General features: G+C 37.0%; 1 protein-coding gene and 1 long non-coding RNA gene across 2 annotated transcripts; both read left to right on the plus strand.

The window, feature by feature from the left end:
- Positions 1 to 9,913: 9,913 nt before the first annotated feature.
- Positions 9,914 to 12,718, plus strand: LOC110860575. Its single transcript, XR_002548973.2, has 2 exons — positions 9,914 to 10,873; positions 11,187 to 12,718. It is a non-coding gene; the product is annotated as an uncharacterized LOC110860575 (long non-coding RNA).
- Positions 12,719 to 19,340: 6,622 nt separating this feature from the next.
- LOC110860642 (polyadenylate-binding protein-interacting protein 1) lies at positions 19,341 to 22,008 on the plus strand. The gene is made up of 8 exons (XM_022109721.2): positions 19,341 to 19,875; positions 19,989 to 20,075; positions 20,346 to 20,836; positions 20,912 to 21,028; positions 21,101 to 21,210; positions 21,269 to 21,476; positions 21,539 to 21,813; positions 21,884 to 22,008. Exons 1-8 carry the CDS (start codon positions 19,479 to 19,481, stop codon positions 21,975 to 21,977), a joined length of 1,779 nt encoding a protein of 592 aa, XP_021965413.1. The 5' UTR covers positions 19,341 to 19,478; the 3' UTR covers positions 21,978 to 22,008.
- The last annotated feature ends 726 nt before the right edge of the window (positions 22,009 to 22,734 follow it).

Genomic DNA, 22,734 nt, shown 5'->3' on the forward strand with positions numbered 1-22,734 from the left:
CAATTTTGGCAAGAAGAGGAACCCATCAAAAACTTATCTGAAGAGAATCTTGCCCCGAAAAGCTCAACGACCTATTAAATAAATAGGAGGGATTATCATTGGAATTAACAATCTGCGCATCTATCTCTTTTCTTTGGAGGAACGCTGTACTACACTTTGAATGAATAGCATGTTTAATCCTTCTCACATACATAATAAAGAAATAAAATTGCGAAACGAATTACATTTAGCAAATCATGATAGAGTTTTGAATTCACGCCAACTTTTTAGCGTATTTGGCTCTTGGAGATGATTAATCGAATTTTATAATGCCCGAAGAAATTGAAAGTCAGAATTCTGGTCTGCCTGCCTGCCTTCTTTTACCAAGTAGTCAGCCAACCATTTGGCTTCACACAGAAGAAAATAAAATAATCGTAAAAAAATCCATCGCAGTTTTAAAGAGGTTTGGTGGTACTACTCCTCGACTCGTACGATCTGATCATCTTGTAACCGATAGACCTGCTGGTCAACAATCTCTCAACCTAAACAATAATTTTGCCGAGTTCATTCATATCAGTGCATGCAATTCCTCCCGATCATCCAGGCGTTGGTTACTTGGTATTTTAGAGGAGCGAACTATGTAATGCATCAGGAAAACTTCTACGGCACGGAGAAGAGAAAAAAAGCAGCAGAAATTGTTGCAGAATTGTTGAGTAAACTGGTATTACCCACACCACCACAACTTTGATACTTTGGCTGAAAAAAGCAGGCTTCAACTTTTCTGCATTTTTATTTTTTACCCTTTTTAGCCCGAGTCAGGGCTTATGGAACCGTCATGTCCGTCCGTCCGTCTGTCTGTCTGTCCGGCACGATAGAGCCAAAACGGCTGAACCGATTGACTTGAAATTTGTACCATATGCATATTGGACAAAGTTAGGAAACGAGTTCGAAGATGGGCAAAATCGGTCAAGTGGTTGACCGGTGGGGGTCATCGGAGTGGGTGGGGTATTATGCACCAAAATTTCAAGAGAGCTGAAATTTAGTACAGAGGTTGCTAATTGGAAAAATTTTTTGTCTTGAGGGACCCTAGGGGGTGGCCCATACCGATTTTTCAAAATCATCATATCGAACTGAAATTTGGTGGAGAGGTTGTTTATGGGTTTTAATGAAAGAATATGGATGATATTTGTAAAATTTTTATCTTTAGCGACCCTATGGGGTGATCCATACCGATTTTTAGAAATTGCTTTAAAAAGATGAAATCCGGCATAATGATACTTAATGGCTTCTAATTAAAGAATATGAAGTTAAAAGAGAGCAAAGTGCAACCAGAGTGACCCTCGCGGGTAATCCATACTGATTTTTCAAAATCGTTATATTGAGCTGAAATTTGATATGGAGGCTGAAAAAGTGAAAACCACTGCTGGATAGCAGATAGCACATGCATACAGCTTAGAACTTCAGGATGATAAAGAAGCCCACTGGTCATGGTGCATGGTCAAGGCACACGATTTGTAACTAATTCAAAAATTTGTTACCAAATGGTAGAAACTATCTAACAAACTTTTAACCATCCACAACACGGAAGTTGGTGATATTATGTCGGTCAAGTCGGGAAAAAATTTAGAAGCGGGCTCTGACTTATTGAGTCAGGGACTATGTCCCTGACTCGGGCTATATGGAGTCTGCACTGTAGGTTTTTTAAATGCATTTTTATGTACATATGTTTGTTGCAGACGAGTAAGAAATCTGCTGAAAAAAGACATGTGTATTCTCCGTTTGGTCGTTTTATGCGGTGCTAGACGATATAGAATCAAGTATTGTAATTTGATTAGACATGTAAAAGAAGCGATACAGAACGTGTTATATGTATATATTTGCATATTATGTAAAGCGTCGGCAATTTGACTACATTTTGTCACCATGCATCACGGCTATTTAGACGAGAAATCGTCGTTCTATGATAAGGCCAAGGTTATGCATCGTGAGAACTAAAAATGCAGATTAAGTGCAATTAAGTAACTATGTTTTCGCTATTTAACTAAAGCAAAGTAGAGAATTAGATTACAGATGATTACAGATCTCTCCGCTCCAGGCAGGCAGGCATTTCGCCTTCTATGTATTTAAACGTTTGCAAAAATGCGAATACCGTTTTTTTATACGAGAGCCATTACTCAATCTGACAAATTCCCCGTGATAAAGTGTTTCAAATGCTGTGCACATAAAATAATCTGCACTGCAATTAATCCTTGATTTGACGTGACGTTAACTTTCACTGCATGATAAATAAATTTGACCTACAAATGGAAATGGCTCAAATATTTGCATATTAAATACGTGCCTATGCCCATGTGATCTGTTCGTGCCCATTGCAAGATGTACACAAGTGTAAATGCACGAGATTAAGTTGTTTACCGGGTTATCCCGCTAAGCTAACCACTTCCGCATTTGAAAACGTCTTCGACCCCGTGAATTGCTCGTCCGGTTTTGCTCGTTGTCATTCCGCACATGAATTGCATGCATGAAAAATAATGATGATACAACAACTAACTAACCACTTTACGTATGTATATACTTGCTACTGCACAACCTCGTAAAAAGTCACGATATTGACGCACATGTCAGAAGAATAAGAGACAAATACATAAATAAGTAGGGCATATTTCTGGCTCCGAATTCGCGATAAAACAAGGATACACATACATGTATGCAAAATTTTTGCATACATGAAAGCCCAGACTTCATCATTCGTCATCATCATCATCATGATTTACTCTTTTAATATAATTAATAATAAAACCAAGTGTTGGATTCATAGGAAAGTTAATTCGCTTGTTTTAATGGCTTTACAAAATTTCTTTATTATCAAAAGATAAGGTTTATTTCAATTCATTACATACACCAGAATTCATGTGTGTGCCTATTTTACTCCTTTTTCAGAGAGGAAATATGTCTCCAGCCGTCCGTCTGCAGTATAAATATGTACTCAATTTGTGTTTAAAATTATATATATATTAGCTGTTAGTTAGCGACTGCTGCCGTTAATTTTACGGCTTTCTAAATGTCGGCTAAGTTTTGTTTAGTTTTCTGATTCAAGGCCTTTCGACTTGACATGAGTAGTTTGATGCAGTTTCCATTTTCCACGGGCAAGCATAAAGTCAACCTTTAGGCAGAGGGGACCTTCATTTTTGTGTTATTATTTCAAAATTGTGTAACGATGTAAGGAAATGAAAAAAGAGTTTTGGGTAGTAGTTTAAGTACATTAGAGAATACAACAATTGGGCACGCTATAATTTTTTAATTACCCTTTTGTCCAAGTCTACAAGTTTACATTCATATTTTTTGCATGATTGACGTATCTGATAATACCACTATTTCCGACAATACTGCATCACCTCCATCCACGATTAGATGATAAACAAAATAATAGCACAATACCAACCAACCACTACAGATTTTTATTGCTAAAAGGCCAAGCTGCCACTGGGTCGTCTCACATTTCAACTACACAAATCAAACCTCTATTGTAAATCAAAGTCTAAAATTAGTATGGTGCTAAAAAAATTAGAAAAAAATTGTCCCACGGTTTACTAACTCCTGCATACCTAGAAAGCAGAACAGTCGTTTTGTGAACTCGCATAATTCCTTGAAATCTGAGAATTTCAGATAAAAATGCCCAAAGTCGTAAAATATTGCATGCGACAGACGACTGTTAAATAATTAAAACGACGGCAGAAGTTATGAGCAATATGTACTCTGCCCATGAAATTTATTAGTCCAGCAAACTGCCCAGGTAGTGAACTTGATGAATGAAAATTCCTCAGAAAAGACCAATTGTCATCATTTTACTGCTTCTGTGTAACAGTAATAATTAACCAGGATGAGTAATTTACACAACAACAACACATTTATTTGTTCTCAGGAACAATAAAAATTAACGTTTTTTTAGCAAAACTGTCTCAATTTTCCCAACTCGATTTCTTGCATGCATTCATCAATAGAAGGCAATAAGGCATCATCTTTCAGAGGATTTGCATACCCAAAAATAAACGATACCTGTCGTCACTTTATCGAGGAATTTGCATCCCCAAGTTTTATTACGTATGGGTAAAACCAACCCAGACCTGGGCCAATTAATTGGATGCGGATCTAGCACTTTTACATTGTTATCTAACCTACGTGCTGAAGGATTTAAATGTCCATTATACAACACACAATACAGGTAAATTCTGGTACTGGGAACTTCCCAGGTAAAATTGGAACAGTTTGCTTCGCTTGAATTCAACAAGAAGAAGAATGACGAGAACCGAAAGATGCAAGTAATGAAATGTGATCTTCGTTGAAAGCGAGTGATGACTAATAAGTAACGACTTGTTACATCCTCCACCATTCTCGGTTCCATTTCATTTACTCCGTCAACTTCCTTCGCTTGATTGGCAAATACATTGTGTACGTGCCATTTGATTACGAAGATCTCATTGTATGACCACAAGTTGAAGTGCAAATTTTGGCGGCCCAGAGTTGACCAGGAATTCCAACGGATCTAGGCATGATTTCGCTTAAAACAGCAAGAAATGTGTTTAACCCACTTACAGGAGAGACGTGGCTTATTATACAACCCGATAACCTTGAAAATATTAGGTAAGACACGGGATGCATGGGGTGATATGTACCGGTAAACAAGGAGAAGGCAAGGATAAAGTCGCGTAATTGACTCAACCGCATCCATCTTAACGTAGCGTTGGTATTTGCTCTCTTCCTAATTCTTTCGTCTCCTGTCCCACTTACTTCCACGAATCGGGAAGTGTTTACTTTTTAGTTACTGGGTTAGTCCGGACACGAACGAGGGATGACATAAGTGCTAAAAACAATGATTATGAATTGGGCTTCTCCACATGCAAATTGCGGATGGATGATATATTTGCCGTGTGCAATCCATCCTGTTGTTTTGCTAAAAGGGGATGATCTAATAAGATTTTTGCCAATTTATTTATCCTTACGACCGCGCACTTACATAAAATTCGCGTAACTTTGGTGGAATTCAATTATTTATAAGAGTACAAAATGTGTAACACTTTGTTACATAAATGTTTGCGAATTTTAGTCACAACAGAATTTTCATGCAAAATTTCCTCCGTGTGACAAAACTCTTGGTACATCTTATTTACATCCTCTCTGAATTCTTTGCGATGAGATTTTTCCTTGTTCAATATTTGGTCAACACAAAATATCGCAAATTCTCAAGGTGTACTATACATTTCTTGAGAAATAATTGCGAAAACAAAATCACGAGTTGTATATGCGAATAGTGGTTTATTCTAAGAAAATACAACATTACTTAATTAAATTGATAATGAAATTAAAGCAAGTAAAAAAAATCAATGATCCTTATCATTTAGAGGTTAAATGCTGTTACGTTCGTAGTTTTATAGAGGTTAATCTCGTGTTAGGAATTCCCTAGTCGCAGTAATTTGTACTGGTCGTTGTACAATTTAAGTATTAACATTGTCCAATCGCGATGCATCTCATTTACTTACTTATTTGGCAGATTGTAGTAAATACGGCCATAAAATCCATAAAATGTACATAATGTAATTCATCCGGTGCCAAAAAGCCGGCAAAACTTTTTCTCAGGACAGCAAAACAAGATCTGATTGGCAAAGTGAACTCGCTTCTTCTTCTTCTGATCGACTACTCGATAAAGAAATGTGATTCTTCTTTTTTTGCATTGTTTACGCTCCGCGAATGTAAGTAAATAGCTTGAATATTATGCAGAATGCGTCTACATATCATCCTCATGCAGCTACTACTACATACTTATCCTTCCTTAATTGTAGTGATAAGTACATTTATTTTCCTCTTCTTTTTGTAATACGTATAAAAATCCAGGTAAAAATTACAGGTTATAATACGCTATACTTTCAAAAAACCATCATCGATCTGTTGTCCAGGATCCTGCTCCAGGATGCATGAGATAAAGTGTGTGTGTCTTTGAGAAAGGTTATTGTAACCGAATACACAAAAAGACAGAAAAAAAATATAATAAATAACATTGATTGTGTGACTGGACGGAGATTAAATCACGAATTTTTACATTTATTTTCCTTCCCACGGAAAGATGTAGTTGAAAAGAGACCTGTGTGAGGATACATCATTACATGAAAAAAACACTGATTATTATGATGCAGCAGCAGCTTTTTGGATGGACCAATTAGTTAACTGACCATAATAATAATATGCATGTGACTATGTACCAGCATGTCCACTAAATGGCAACAGTTAGGATGATGCTTTTGTTGTACTTTGACATACACGAGCCGTTGAGAGAAGTACCAACAAAAACATTTATTTATTGTTGCATGTAATAATATCCTAATTGCTTTATAAATGCAAATTGTTCTGTAACTAACTGCACTTCTGAGAAGTTTCTTTACCCACTAGAAGTAAGTATCCATCCAATATGAGTGTATGTATGTATGCTTCTCAATTTACGCATGCAAAATGTTTGGGGAATCATGTATTTTTTGTGATGAGATTTTTTCCCCGATTATTTTCGCAACCAGTCCATCGCTCAAATCTAATATTGTCAACCAGAGTTGCGATCTTGTTCAGAAGATGCAAATTTGAAACGAGTATTAGAAGATTGGTCTTCTTTTTTTGCTGGAAAGAAACGATACCCAGGCCAATAAATTCTAGTAATTCGTATGTAAATAGGACTAAAGTGGTGGAACCTGGAACACTTAATACACGGGTTATCATCGAGCAGAGTGATTTTTTGCGTGTGGTGTCATAATCTCTGGTTGTACGGCAAGAAGAGCTTAATTAAGAAGGAAATTTGTGATATGAGGTACTCTTCAAGATCATCCAGTATTTATGTTTATGTTTTATAATACTTGGCTTTTTATTATTAACTGCATGCGTCTGGTGTGGTCTTGAAGGTATAATAATAAACAATTAGTGAGAACTCTGGACAAGACAGATCCGTCCTTGGGTCGTCGTTTACACGGAATTATGCGCGACACAAGGCCGGGTTTTAACCATGTTTCATTCATTCATTAATTCGCCACACTTGATTCAAGTGACTTGAACTTACAATGGAGGTCTCCCAGCGTATATTCATCGATTTTGACCAAACTAGTGACAATCGGTTGGAAATATAATTAGTGTGAAATCTGCAAAAGACACAATCTCCAATGCTCACGTTTGGCAGAGATATTTGCATCCAAAGAGAAGAAAATGTGCTGCAAAGACGACAAAATTTACTGTCAACTGTGGGGTTTCTCCTCTTTTCATGCAAAAATCTCTGCCAAATCAGCTTGTGTCTATCGCAAATTTCATACTAATTAAATATGTGATCCATTGACACCAGTTTGCTAAAAATCTGAGAGCACACGCTGCTAGACCTCCATTATGAATTAATTTAGACTCAAATTACTCCTCGAAATTTATCGAGTACCTAAAATTGTCTGTTATGAATGATGCGGCGCTATTTATGTTGTGACGCGGAGAACAGGTACGTTACAATAATTAGCTCATCATAATCTCGTGTACCCGACCTCCGTGTCTGGTCACATTGTGCTTTGACGCGATGATTTGTAGAATTTCGAGTGCAATGAAATCTAGCCAGAATGTCATTGAGACAAGATACTACGCATTTTCAAAGATGTATGTACCATGGGAATTTCAATGATGCAGACTTACGTAGCATGAATCATGGTGGTGAATGGATGGTGAACAAACTCTCTGTAATCATGGACAATCAATCGATCATCCTCGCCTGATTTTATGGGTGTGTACGGCGATCTGATAATACACAATGTTTTGTATGGTGCGATTTTTTTCTTCCACAAAAATCGCATGATTTACCCAAATTCCTCCCCGGCTTGCTTACGCAGATCGTATGTACTTACAAATCGTTTGTATTATTACGACGAAGCAGTCCAATTGTTGTATTATATTAATTTCTTTCCAAGATTAGTTTGATAATCACGGCAAAATTCGCGGAATTGGGTTAACTTGTTGATATAGCGCAACGTTGTGTCTTTGTTTATCATATCTGTCATGTTCAGATAAGTGTATCAATAAAGGATTGATGACTGAACGATAAAAATATAACAAATGATGACGAACCGCTTCATGAGGAGAGACCTGATCTGTTATTGTAATGCTAATAAGCAAATTATAATTTGTATGTGTGTATGCTCTCAATTCCCATTTGATGCCAATGTCAAGGTCAATTGTATTTTTATGTGAAAACAAATGTGATCCGTTAAAGCGAAATGTTCATGCAGGCAGACGACGACGGGTTGTAAATAAAGAAATCAAGACACAAAACTTGACCATTTTTTTTACCGTTCTACTTTTTCTTGTTGTTGTGAAGGCATATTAAAAAATAATAAAAGGCGAGTTGGATTCTCATATGCATCGATCGATCAGAAATGAATTTGCACCGTCATAAAATCTAACAGATAAGGAAATGTGAAATCGGACCAAGTATGCACAGCGGACCAAAACGAGGAGTGGAGGTGGAGGCACAATTAGGACAAGTTGCAATTGAGTTCTATTTGTATGTACAATTTCATTTACTGCTTGGTTGATTGTTATTGGAAATGAAATTTTTATTGCCGATTTGATTAATCGATTATAAGTATTATTTTTATTGCAAAGAGATTTGACTCTGCGAGGATGATGGAGTATCGCAAAGAAGTTATCTGCGATAAAATCAATCAAATCAGACTTGAAACTTGAGATTGGTTGGATTACTTAACTGAACAATTTATAGTACTATTATTATTATCAGAAAAGGCTAAAGTTGGACCCAGCATTTTCTCCATGCGTGCAAACTTATGTGGTCGGAATGTATGAAATACATAGATCAAACTGATACAAATTGTATCATACAATTCTGTATTACATAAAACCGGATGATGAAACGAACATTGGGCTTGAAACTGATACGGTTTTGAATAGTTTTGAAACTAATTGACGTCAAGAGATGGTGGTAGAGAAATTATCAGCATTGAAAAAAGTGACTCTCATCCCAAAACGTACTGAGAATCGGCTCATTGAAAAAGATAAATGTTAGCTTAATGACAGCAGAGATGAACAGCACTTGTAGTGCAGACATTTGCACTGGAGGTTAGCTAATTGTGTACTAAAATACTCATGTCGCCGGCTGCTAAACCATTCATAAAATCGGCATTTTACTCTGATTCCGTGATGTGTACACTATTGCTCACACCTGCGGGATTTCAGTGAAAGGTGAGGTATTGGCAGGTCCGGTCTGGCAGAAAATCCCTGAATGACGTTTACCTCGTGGATGTATGTAATCTCATGAAACGAGCGAATTCATGGGCATCGCATCATCCAATATCTTTTGCATGAGGACAACAATGGTTTGACTAATGCTACTTGCTTCTTCTTCTGTAGCCATTTCTTGGCCCATTGTCGTGCAGTTTTCTCTCAGAATGTGCAATAATCTCGTACCAAGTAATCCTTCTACTAGTAAATCAGTGGTGGTTGAGTTCTTACTTCATCACCAAAGGATTTTCACTGCTATGTGTATACCACACATTACCTGACTTCTCCACCATCCATGTATTTGTAGTCATTCATACAAGTAGGAGAATATCAGCCCAAACCACACTAACTTACTTTACTGACTAACTGAAGCCTTGCTTATCACGTCCATTTCATATCTATCCGAGTTATAGAAGCTCTAATATCCAACCTGCTGAAACCAAGCCCCAATTAATAATCAAATCCCCGAATGTTGTGGAGGAGGCTGCTGTGTATGTGTATCTAATACATGTCAAACTACTAGATACAGGTATGCATAGGTATGATTCCTCCCGTTGGACCTGTGGTATCGGTATCGGTGGGGCAGCGTATTTAAGGGCGAGATGAGCCAGGTAAGGCCAGCAATTGGCAGTGGCAGAGCATTCGTGTTGGTCAAGAGGTGAGAATCGAGAAAGTGAAAACCTTTCGCTTGCTGCTTCGGATCAAAAAGTAGGCTCAAAAGTTCTTTACGAAATACGTCCGTCCGTCCGTCCACCAGCCAACCAAAAAGTTGTGCTTGTCGTCGTCGTCTCAAACCCACACCTCTCTCTCTTTCTAACTAAGCAGCACTACCTCGTATCTATCCCACACTCAATTTAATACTCAGTGCGGTGTAAATACACCAGTAATAAAATAGTACAAGTACATATAAAGTAACTGACTTTGGTAATCTCAATCTCCCTCACATTACATTACATTACATTATTATTCTCTGCTTTTCTTCTTCTTCTTCTACTTCTACATACACCAAGCCAGCCAGACTCGGCCAAACTTTACAAACCAAACCCAACCTCACAACTTGGCACAACTAACTAACTATCAGCATCTCTAAGCAAGGAACTATATAGCAAATCCAACTTTTGAGACCCATCACTTGCCATTCTACCCTGGACTTGGATTCAACTTGCACTTCTCCTCATTCATTGTCTCCTCATCAGTCTCAAGCAATTAAGAGACCACCTTTCCACCAGAGAAAAGTAGCAGCCGAGTAAAAATATCAAAGTGAGACGGAAATAATCGCTTCCTCATTCGCAATTTTTTTTCATGCAACCCCCACAAATGAAAACATACATAAACAACGACGCCGAGTAGTGAGTGTGCGGAACCATATTGCAATAAAAATCGCACTTGATCAAGCCAATAATCATCCTGCCTCCATCTCATTTTTACTACTGACTGACGAGCAGGCAGAGGAATCGTCTCGCGATATCCTTGCAAAAAACAACAACAAGATTTAAGTACCTGTTTCTCCTTCTGCAAGTGCATCGTCGTCGTCGGCTTTCTCTCATCATCGCCGTCGCAACTTCTTTCTTGCACAATAACAACAACAAAACAAGTAAGTTTGAGTGTGTGTGAGTCAATAATAAGCTCTTTTTCTTTCCTCCTCTCTTCATCGGCGTGCCATGAATGATACATACACTCCTTTTTAAAGAGCTCTCATTCATGCAAATTCATGTAAATTAGTTGCACTTTTCCTTATTACTTTTCTGGTTCATTGTCATCATCAACGTGTTCATTCGCGATTGTTATCGCGAACTCCTACCGCTACTTGTTTTGACGTGGAGTGTATGTAGATATGCTATTTACTGCACTTTTATTCATGCATATTTATTTATCTAACAACTCGTTTATATCTCTCCTTGCAATAGATTACGAAAACATCCCTCCATCCATTCATTCATCGATCCATCGTCATGTCTCAACTGACAAAGTGCTGTCTCCTCGCGCTCGCCGTGTTCCTTCTCATGCAAACTTTCTCCTGGGAAATGCAGGCGGATGCCGCTCCCCGAATTCGACATAGTGGAAAGCGTCGCTTTTTCCAGGCCCCGACCGTCAACCGATGCGGGACTGGGAGGGTTAAGGGGCACGATGGCGATTGTTACTGGGTCTTCCGGGCTCGTCGGCGTCGCAACGTGGTCGACGATGTCACCATTCCTCAGCCACACCAGACCGAGATCAAGTGGCCTTGGCAGCCGGTGGAGAAAATTAAAACTTTCTACTAAAAGTGAGGGGTAATAAGTAGCACGATTTATTATTATGATGTTAGTTAGTTAGCATCATCCTCATATAAGTACATTTTACATACAGTTTATGATCCGGGTCTGTATTTTAACTCAAATAATCATGTTTTTTTAAACCAAACCTATGAAAGTTTGGCTTATCTAATTAACGATCTCGCTGTGATACTAAATAATTAAATACGATACAACACGTTATGTATATGTAAAGAGGGAGGGTAGGTGCATATGTAGGTGTAAGTAGTAGCGTTACATATTTACATACATACCATACAAATGCCGTCGTAAGTATTATTATTATTTTTGACAATGAATGAATCATCCTCTCAGACTGACTTTTATTTACTACTGCGGAAAAAGCTATGATTTTCCTATTATTATTAAAAGAAGGAGTAAGTGAGTATGTACATTCATGATTGGTTCAAGAACAAAATTTTACTACGACGCATCATCAAATTATTATTTGTTAATGCATAGTTGACTGACGACTGTGACAACAATACAATAAAATAGTGATAAGAAGTTGGGCACCAGGCTAAAAAAGATTAACAACGTAAACAGTTTCGAAATATTGACCAACTTTTTTACGCAATAAGAAGATGGAGAGGAAAAAAATTAAAATTTTCGAATCCAATATTGCAGCGAGAAAGACGACTACTGTTGAATATACAATTATTATTATTGTTATTTTATTATTTACTTTCCCTTTTTGGAGATAAATATTACGGATTCTGCGAATATGAGACACAAATATGAAGTACATGTTAAGGAAACAGATCGAGTATTACATATACAAAAGTTATATAAGACATTCACAAACAAACAAATCGTATTGCACACACCTCGGGTGGGTGGGTGGATGGATAACTTATCCAGGATAAGTGGTGGTGGTGGCCGTAGCGGTGGTGTGACATCCAGACTGAATCATTTAAAAATTAAGTAAATATTTAGCACATGATTTTTTTGTACTAAAATAAATACAGAGATACTTATCCACAAATAAGAATTAAGCCTTTTTTAAAGTAAAAGTATAGAATTGTTATAAGACAAAAATAAGTTTAATCGGGTAGAAGAGGAACGTGCTCGGTTTGGTGTATGATTAAGTACATATGACTTTTATGGTCTCGAAGCAAATAAAAGATTTCACTTGAGAATGAATCCTACTTATTTCTTCCTATTTGCACATTTCACAATCAATTTATGTAACCTTGATCAAGAGCAATGCGTGAAAATTTTTGTCGGCAAGAAAGAGTTGGCTCTTAAGTGTCATTTCCTTTCTTCGTATTTGCCCCATCGGAACGATGCTGCTGCTGCTGCTACGATTCGCAATAAAGGTCATAAAAGATGACTTTGCCAATGTTCTCTGAGCTGGCCCTTGGATTCTCTCTCTCTGCAGAAGCAGCTCATAAAAAATTGCATACTACGAGAATTATAATTTGCAACCGTAAGAACACATGCCGATTTTTTTCAACTGGAAGATTTTTGCAAACTCAATGACACTCAATGTCATTTCCTTGGCTAATTTTGAATTGACCGAATTCATAGAGCACTCTGTAACCATGTAGTAAATGATGTGGGGGGATAGGGATAGATACATGCACATGGTTTTATTACATTATCGGACGGAACTAATTTCCATGTTGGAATCGACTTTATATTTATTATGTTGGTTTATTGCTTGGTCTGCATAATATTTAAATAAATGGCACGTCAGTTGAGAGAGAAAATGATTTCTGAATATATTGCGAATTCGTTGATTATCACGTCATTTTTGAGTCATATTCGTCGTCACTCATTGATTTATGGGTAAAATATTGTAGCGCACAAGGAGAGGAAAGCGATATGATACATGCATACGTAATTTGTCATCGCATCGTCATATTACGGAATTTTGGAGTGGCGAAAAATTTGCATATGGACATTGTGTCGTATTTCAAATATAAAAAAATCAGAGTCACACAGAGCAGAGGTCATGTTATGTTGTCGCGAGGTAAGGGACCCCAGCTATTTTTCTATATTGGGTACAAACGCACTTGTTATCGTTAGGAAAAAAAATTAGGCTGCCGGCTTCAGAGTAATTAATGACGTGTTATGCAATTCCAGTTTTAATCTTGCAATTATTTGTCCACGCATATATGTCATGGTTTAAAAAATATGGATGTGCATGCATATGTAGATTTTCGTAGGGGCAAAAAAGTACCTGATATGATAAATATTCCAGAGAAGCTCTATCTTTCAGCTTAATAATAAGTAGTGTTACCATCTGCATACCTATGCGTCTGCTAAATATCTCCGGTGAAACCAAGGTTAAACGACACACTGCTAAAGTCAATTTACTGGATCTCCTTCAAAAAAGAGAATTTGATGGACCAGGTTTTCATCATTTTGTGTACACGTAAATACTTAAATGAGAACTTCTCCTCCTTGCGTATATAGATTAATTAGAATCAGGGAATTTTTGTGGAGGTAAAATCGTTGGGGAAATTGTTATAAACAAAAATATGGAATTCTCGGAAACGACCGCTATGTCAAAGGGGATGTTTATTTTTTTGCCATTGTTTGGTGCTTGGTTGATTCATAATTACAGGGAAACTTTTTTTCTTTGGTTATGTACTTTCTCGTGTGACTTTTCCGTTTTCACTGGAAAGTGTCTTCGTTTGCATGCACTTTTATCTCAAATTTTCAACAGATTGCGATTCAAAGAAAATAAAAAATTGCGACAAGGAACAAGGATTTCATGTCGTAAATTAAGTTTTATGCATATTCACACGGTTCTGCCTGGTACCAACATTTTCATCTTTGCCTGACCACTCTTCATTAACTTTGTAAAGTTAATGAATTATCAAGCCGGTGGACCCAATAATACCCAAATACTAATACTTATAATTTTGTGGTGGATTGGATTTTCCATTCTTCTCATCTCATGATTATTGACAGCGATGTTGGTTAAGTAACTTTAAGGCTGGTTTGTTACTTGATCAATTATTTGAGCAAAGCCAAGCACAAGAAAATGATTATGAGACTGGACTTATATTCGTCTGCTGCTCCCCACATTACGTTACACTTGACGCTATACTTATATCAAGATAACTTCACCTTGAGCTGGCTTTTGGTATTTGGTGTCTAATACCGAGAGAATTCAACGCAGGTTTTTATCACAACTTTTATCTCAGTCTGCTTTATTGCATTTTATTGTACAACTTGTTAGGTAATTTGAAACAAAGGCGAACCCCTTGTCTTGTAATTGGCAAACAGAACCAAGACTAAAAGTTTTAAAAGCTGTGGACACAAAAAAGTATCGATTTTTGCACAGCCCAGTAAAATAAAATAGAATTAAATGCATTCATGTCATACGTAATGTCACAACGGAAAAACAAATGTCACCCGATGAACAAAAATTCCATCTGGCAACTAAACGCGTGGTGTAATTGCTTATACTCAAAGACAAAACATTTTTCAGAGAAAAGCGTTTGGTGAGCACATTCATGGACGGATCAGCAATTAGATTCCATTTATACTTCTTTCTCCACGTATGCACCTACGTATGTCCATCTTCATCATCATCAAAATTGTCTCAACTTTAGCCATCCATAGGTCGAAAGGGGATGATGCTTGTCTTTGTCTGCAGTCGGTGATGATATGGTCGTGCAGTGATTAATAGTCTGGACCACGGACTCTGGAATTAATATCTCGACTGAGTTTTAGGTGCAGGTGTTGCCCAGGCTGGAAAATGACGGCGAGAGATTTGATGTGCTAAGTAAAAAGTCAACCATTGATATGATGGTCAGCAGCCTGCAGATTTACAGCAGTGGCCTAAATTGTAAAATGCAAATGGATTTGTTGCCATGCACGAATGGAGGTAGTGGAGCCAGTCAGTCTGTGAATTCGGCACATACCGTTGCTCAAAAACCAGCCCAATTACTTATTATTACTTACACCTTTCTTTCAGAGAATGAGTACATACATAGGTACATATCATCCCCACTATTAAAGCTTCTGCCCAGGCCAATATCAAGGTTCTAATCAGCATCATCTATACATATGCATGTACATACATACTCGTTTCGAAATCTGTACTATGGCCAATTAAGTAGGTGGGTAGAGAGATGGAGCGATGATAAATGTGCAGTGCTGTGCTGATTGTTATGTCTGCATGGTTGGTAGGTGGGTAAAAGGAGTGAAATGTACGTGATCCAGTTTCTCCAGCCAAGACGATTATTGTGACGAGAATCCAGACACGAAGCTCCCAAATGAGAGCAAATCTAATGAGCCTCCAGCAAGCGCAACCTAATTTTTACCGACGTCGATAAATATTTTCATTCATTTGGGAAAAGGGCACAAAAAGTTGCAAGAAAGTTATCCAATTTATCCAGCAGACGATCGATCGAATCTGATGTGCACGTATGTATTTAGGACCGGCCGGCTTCATTATTATTTCAGATTCATACTTACTCTCCTTCTGCCCACTCGATCTCTGTCAAAAAAGTTATGCAATGATACGAATTAAGAATTAAAATCACATTTTAAATCATGAATGGGAAAAGAGAAGAGCTATTGTGAAACCACCGAGTGCATTTTAGATGGTTCGACACATCAACCACTAAAACTATCTATGGCGCACTTCGAATAAATACATAGGCAGCTTCTGTGTAGGTATAAATTTATGAGGGGACCACTTGCGAAACCTCACGACATGCAATATAATAAGAGATTAGAATAATAATTTGAAATTGGGTTTGTATGTATGTATTCTTTATGGGATGTGTTATCCTCCTACCAGCAGCACCACCACTCAAAAAGAAGAAGAAGTTTCTAATAAGAGGTTCAATTTCGTTTTCATTTCCTTGTGCACCTATATTCCGTGAATTTCGTTAAGGTGATTTCATTAAAGGTGCGATGTTTAGAGTGGGCATAACTGGACCAGGTTCGCCCATCCTTCTAGATTCTAGATACTGACAAATCCTAACCCTACTCATCTCATCTCATCTCATTCAAGGAGAATAAGCATTACGTAATGTGAAAATTCCACGAGCAAAAGAACAATAAAAGTTGATCTCATGTCTCTCAAGCAGTAAAGCAAGAAGAACATGCCAACTTTTGGAACAAAAAGTTCATTATAATAAAAATGTAGGTGAAACTGGAGGCTGCAAGTGCTTCTTCTCCGAACTGAAGGATATGTAAGTAAGTAAAGGAATATTTAGGATTGACCAAACACAATCACCACATCACGCCTCGTCCTCTTCTACACACGGCACAGCAATTAACACATATTTATTTGTACATTGGACACACATTTATATCTACGAGCTACTCCTTTGCGTTAATTTACCACAGACTTTCATATTATTCTCCTCTCCTGTCAACTGTTTATTCGTCATTCAATTCATCGTACGTAAGTAAGTAAATGATGATGTAAATGTAATGTTGATCTTCCGGACTGGAGGATTTCTGTGTAGAAGAACCACTTCAATTCATTCTGGTGAGGTAGACACCACTTTTTTTTAGGTAAGACAACACAATGTCATTTATGACCATGCAACTATGTATGTATGTACCACCTGTTTGTTTAATCATCCAACCAAGCAAGTTAACTAACCAATGAATTAGAATAAATTGTGCAATGTGAATTTTTTATGCCATACCAGAATTAGACCTGTTTTACAGATATTCAAACAGGTTCATTCAAGTCTGTAAAAAGTATCCGAAGCGATGAGAAATCCCGATAAAATGGGATAGCTCTTTGACTTTTACATGTAAAAGTTATTCCTGTGCAATTGCAAATCATTATTGGAGATGTTGAGTCGAATCCTGGTGCAACTTTGTCTCTTAATTCTCTCTCCTGGCCGATTGTTATCTTGATAATAATGCATTCTTGCAACTACTAGTCAAGTTAAAAAAATGTACTTATAAAGTAACGTCAACTCAACTGTAAGACTTAAGCCAAGCCTCCAGAAACGGTGGTCAAATTAAGCTGGAAATAATTGATTTCCCAAAACTGCTTCGCTTTGGAAATTCCCACATTATTACGATGATGTATGTATGGACATACATGGATTGTCTACCCTCGATTAAATGTGTACTTACTTTACTGCTGGAGAAGAGTTTAATTTGTATCGTTTACGCAATTCAGAATTGAACAATGCAGTTAAACAATGGTCGTGTATGTGGTGATGATACATTTCAATCTAATGAGCATCGCACTACAGCCTTAAGCATCTTAACTCCATTCACAAAAATATAGTGTGACATACACACAATTTTTTTTTAGCAATTTCCACGAAGCCGCAAATTATAGATTTGCTTCCAGTGACGTCTTCTTCTCGTGTTGTCCAATAAACTTTACAAGTAATTTTTTTTTACCGATGACCTCAAAACTATTCGATTAAGTTTTAATTTCATTAGAGATAAAATCCCACAGGAATAATACGTGTGTATCGTTGCACCTGCTAATTTAGGTGGTACCTGAATCCTGAATTTATTAAAAGGCAAATTGTACAGACAATTTGTGTGAATCAATTTAAAAATTCTATCCACACTCCAAATTGTGAATGATGTGGGTGTAAATGTAAAAGTAAGGTAAAAACCGGTCTATGAGTTTCACATGTGAAATACATTGTTGTATAAATGGAGATGATGATAAGACTTGGAGAAGAAGAATCGGAAGTATTTTTTGTTATGTCTTTGCTGAATATTGTGATGACTCACGGGTAAAAATACGATTAAATGGATCGGGAAGGAGGGTGAAATTAAGAAGGAATGTGAAAATCAGGAATTTTTGGCTTGAGCCGAGTAATTGAAATTGCTGTCAAGTGCATCTCAGAAGAAATGATGATACCGTGATGTTTTGTTACTTGACACGCTGTTATTAACGCCATACCGAGAAGATCACGGAGGAAGGAGTGTGTGTCCATCCATCCTAATAATGTGGCAGCTACAATACGTTCCTGATGAACCAGATTAATTTTCCAGAATCGAAAATGGACCAAAGCATAGGCAGCAAGAATGAGAGGGATCCAATTACATCGGCAGTGCATCCTAATCTAATCATGACAAAGTTTTGCAGAGTCTGACATTTTCTTATAAATCGTTTAAACTATTAAATGATAATAACGGTGCTTAACTGATATTGCGACTGTCTTGAAGTTTTTTGCCAATTTGGAAAAAAATGCAAGTTAGACGATAAATAAATCTCATGAAAATCAAATTAAAATCAAAGCACAGAATTGAGAACGGTGTTAAATGCGTAAGATGAGGATACCCGATACATAATCTAATTTTGCTGTTATATAATAATGTAATATGCACAAAATAATCCAGTTGACATCAAAATGACAAAAATTGACGAATTTGCAATAATTTGATCCCCTTTGTCTCCATTGATTCTGTTCATCGGAAACTTTTCCCGAGTTGCGGGACCATTCAACCAAACTCACTATTTTCCTATCGACACAACACAAACACTTTTTTCACTAATTAAGCAAACAACAAAATTTTGCACAATTTTTGCAATAATAATATAACTTTTCCAAACTACTAGTTTATTTACACAGGAAAATAAGAAGCGATCTACAGAAGATTTTGTTTCAGTGAACTTTTGATACCTTGTTCAAAAGTAACACTTTTAATGAAATTTTGCTAATAATTAGCAAAATTTCAATTTCAATTTCAAATTACAATTATTGTAATTTGTAATTAAATTGGTCCCAAGTGTTATATTTATACTTCATAGTTTGTAGTTCGATGACATTGAAATTGATTAAGGAAAAGTCCAGTGAAAACTTTGTTGTTGCAGCAGAAAAGTGACAACACTGAAAAACGAGCTTGATTTACCGAAGATTGAAGATTTGCAATAAATTATAAATATCAAATTCAATAATTAATAAACGTTAGTTATACTAACCTTCCTAAAAGTGCCAGAAAGTTATGTCGGGTGGTGGACCAAGGGGAGGAGGCCGAAATAATTACGCCGACTACAAATCCTTTAACCCGAATGGGTCAAGTGAACCCCCACCCCTCCGCCGACCGGCTCTCACTGCTACCCAAGTAAGAGCTGCGGCAAAGTTGGGATTTTCCGATAAGTATTTGCCCTCTTCAATGGCTGGTCACAATAATGGGTCGACGAATGGTCGCGGACATTCGCACTCTTCTGCTTCCGGTGGGGACAATTCTGGTTTTCCGGAAATTGGGGAGTTTTGCTTAGAAGATTATGTTGATGGAGGTCAACAAAATAATTCTTATCAGCAACAGTATCAACAGCAAGTGGAGGAGGAGGGATTGCTTCCGCCGTTAAGGCGTCCACATGTAAATGAGATTCCTGCTGGTAGGTGCCTAATCAAATTAGCCTAATCTACTAATTTGTGAATCAGTTCATTAGCGATTAAAATGACATGAAGATTTGAGATATTTTAATGCATCATGTTTAAATGTTTATAGATACTCTTGCAGTCATATTAAAGGATGAACGATGTGAGGACATTCTGGCCCTGAATGCGCATAATCAACAACACCCACAAAATACAGGTAAGGTTATTGGCAGATAAGTATGCACACGAGAGCATCGACACGATATGTTTTGTTCCTCGCTTGGGCTGAATGCTAAATGATCAAATTTACCACACTGTTCCTGAGCAAATCCTGAGTGTGATAAGAAGATATTACATATTGCTACTGCTGGGAATTTATTTACAATACTGTATTCCCATTCGCATCAGTAGAGAGAGGGTGACCTGTGCTGCAAGGTAAAATATCGTGATTAACGGTCTAAATATATAGTTTATGTACCTATTGCAGATCGCAGTCATTTAACGTCGTCAACTCCTCCAGTGACACAGTCTTCTCGCCCTCAGTCACATTATTACCAAAGTCAACCTCCCCCTCCTACGGCGAGTTCACTTCTCCAGCAGAACACGCCAGTGCCGCAGAACTACAACATTATGCAAACTCCACCACGAACAAACAACACCGGTTCTGCTAAATCCTCCACGTCCACCTCCTCATCATCCCAAGCCCCAAGACAAAGCAACATTCGAGTCCATTTGTCACCAAATGCAAAAGAGTTTGTTCCCATGTCATCCGGTCCAGGTGCATCGTCTAGTTCTTTGATGACCACACAAGAAGAATCAGAATTGATGCAAGCCGTTGCTCAGTTTCAGTTACAAAATCAGCCAGACTTAATTGACTTCAACAACCAACAGCAGCAAGCTTCTTACGTTGAAGAACAGCCCTGTGGCGACGACAGCAGTGATTATGTCTTATCCACTATTACTGATTCGATAATGGATGTGCGTTATACTTTGTGTATTACTTAAGTCATTTTATTGCTAATGTAAATAATAATTCAACTTCGTTTTGTGCAGTTGACCAATCATCCGGCAAATTTCGCCCGTACATCAAAGGCAGTGACTGAAGTTTTGAAAAACTTTTGCGTGGATTTAGACACCTTAAATGTCGTTGTTACATTATTAGTTGAACAGGTTAGTATACAAATTCAAATCAAGTAACCACCAATAAATTATGTAGATATTAATTGTGATTTATTTTCGTAGTCCATCTCAAATCCCAACTTTTGCTATTCTGGAGCTCGGTTGGCTGAAGTACTCATCAAGAACAATATTGCTGTAGGAAATTCTACGTTCAAAAGTATTCTTCTCACAAGGTATAAAATTATTCATACACTTTAACTCAACGGAATGCTAACTTGCATTATTTTTTAGATGCCAAGAAGTGTTTTTGCCTTGTATTGCCAATATGAAAAGTGACCCCCAAGTCTTACTAAGATGTCGTGGGTTGTTAATGTACTTTGGAGAACTTTATATAAACATTAAGATTGACGTTTTGGGATTGGGGGTATTGGAAATGATGGATAATCTGATAAAGGATCATGCACATGACAATATCAAATGTGTTTTCCAGATTTTAAAGGTAGTTGATTAAATATTTAGTGTTGAAACTTTTCTAATGCTTCAACTATGATTATTTTTTAGCTTGTCGGGTGGGATCTTGAGAACTCGAAGAATACGAAAGTAAAGACGCACTTTGAGCAACTAATGAAGGACATGTCATATTTGTGCCTGGCTTCGGGCGACATTCAACCGCAGACGAAATCACTTTTGGACGCTTTATTCGAATTGAAAAATAAAAAATGGAACCGAGGAGATGACGAACCTGCAGAGAGTGTAAAATCATACGGGTCCTCGTCCTCTTCTTCAGGCGCTCCCACTGGCAATCTGTCCCATAATATTTACGAGCTACCAGATTCGTAAGAAAAGATTATTTTCAATTCTGCAATAAGTTGAGAAATTTAAACAAATTACAATTTCTAATTTTAGGGACGACGATTTTGATGATGAATGCATTCTACTTGATGATGAGCCGGATGAGGTTCAGTTAGCGTACGAAGAGTTTTTGAAGTCGGTCAATTAGCATCTTTTTAAGTACTAAATTACATGAAATTTCAGAATTCGAAGATTGAGGATATTAAATTATTAGAATTTTCAATATTACTAGTAGTTTTTGCAGAAAAATGAGTGAACCTCATGTTCAAATTTTATCAAACTGATAAATAACAAAACCTGAAGCTTTTGTGTCCAGGTTTACAAAACAGCTAAAAATATTGTTATTATAAGTTAGTTTTCTGTGCCTTATTTTTATGCTACTAAATTATAAATTTTCTCATATTCATACATACTTTGGTAAACTATGCTACATTAGCACTGTGAGTTTTAAATTGTTAATTTAATGTTGCTCAAATTAAACAACAATAATACTTACCGACTTGTCCACTCTGTAGCTTAATGTTTGTTAAGCAAGTTTTGGACTTGATATGCCATTCAACATTTGAATGATTCAAGCAGTTCCTTCAATTTTGTTAAAATACAAACTAATGTCTTAGATAATGCACGAACAAGACTAAGGTCGTATCAGCTAAATTGACTGGAGTTGTCGTAATGCCGTTGTTTCTAATTAGTGAAAATTCATCATCATTTATCAGTTGCCTTGTCCAGTGTTTCACGAGAAAATTACTTGAATAACTAATTAACTAGTTCTGTGGTGTCCTATACCTACATATTGTTTTTGAAGATTTACTATATACGTTAGACGTATACTTCTGAATAAGATTGCATGATAAAGACTTTTCTATACTTTTATAGCCTTAAATTAAAGTTTACTCAATTAAGTT

Source organism: Folsomia candida, unplaced genomic scaffold, assembly GCF_002217175.1.
Source record: "Folsomia candida strain VU population unplaced genomic scaffold, ASM221717v1 Fcan01_Sc033, whole genome shotgun sequence".
Taxonomy (NCBI): domain Eukaryota; kingdom Metazoa; phylum Arthropoda; class Collembola; order Entomobryomorpha; family Isotomidae; genus Folsomia; species Folsomia candida.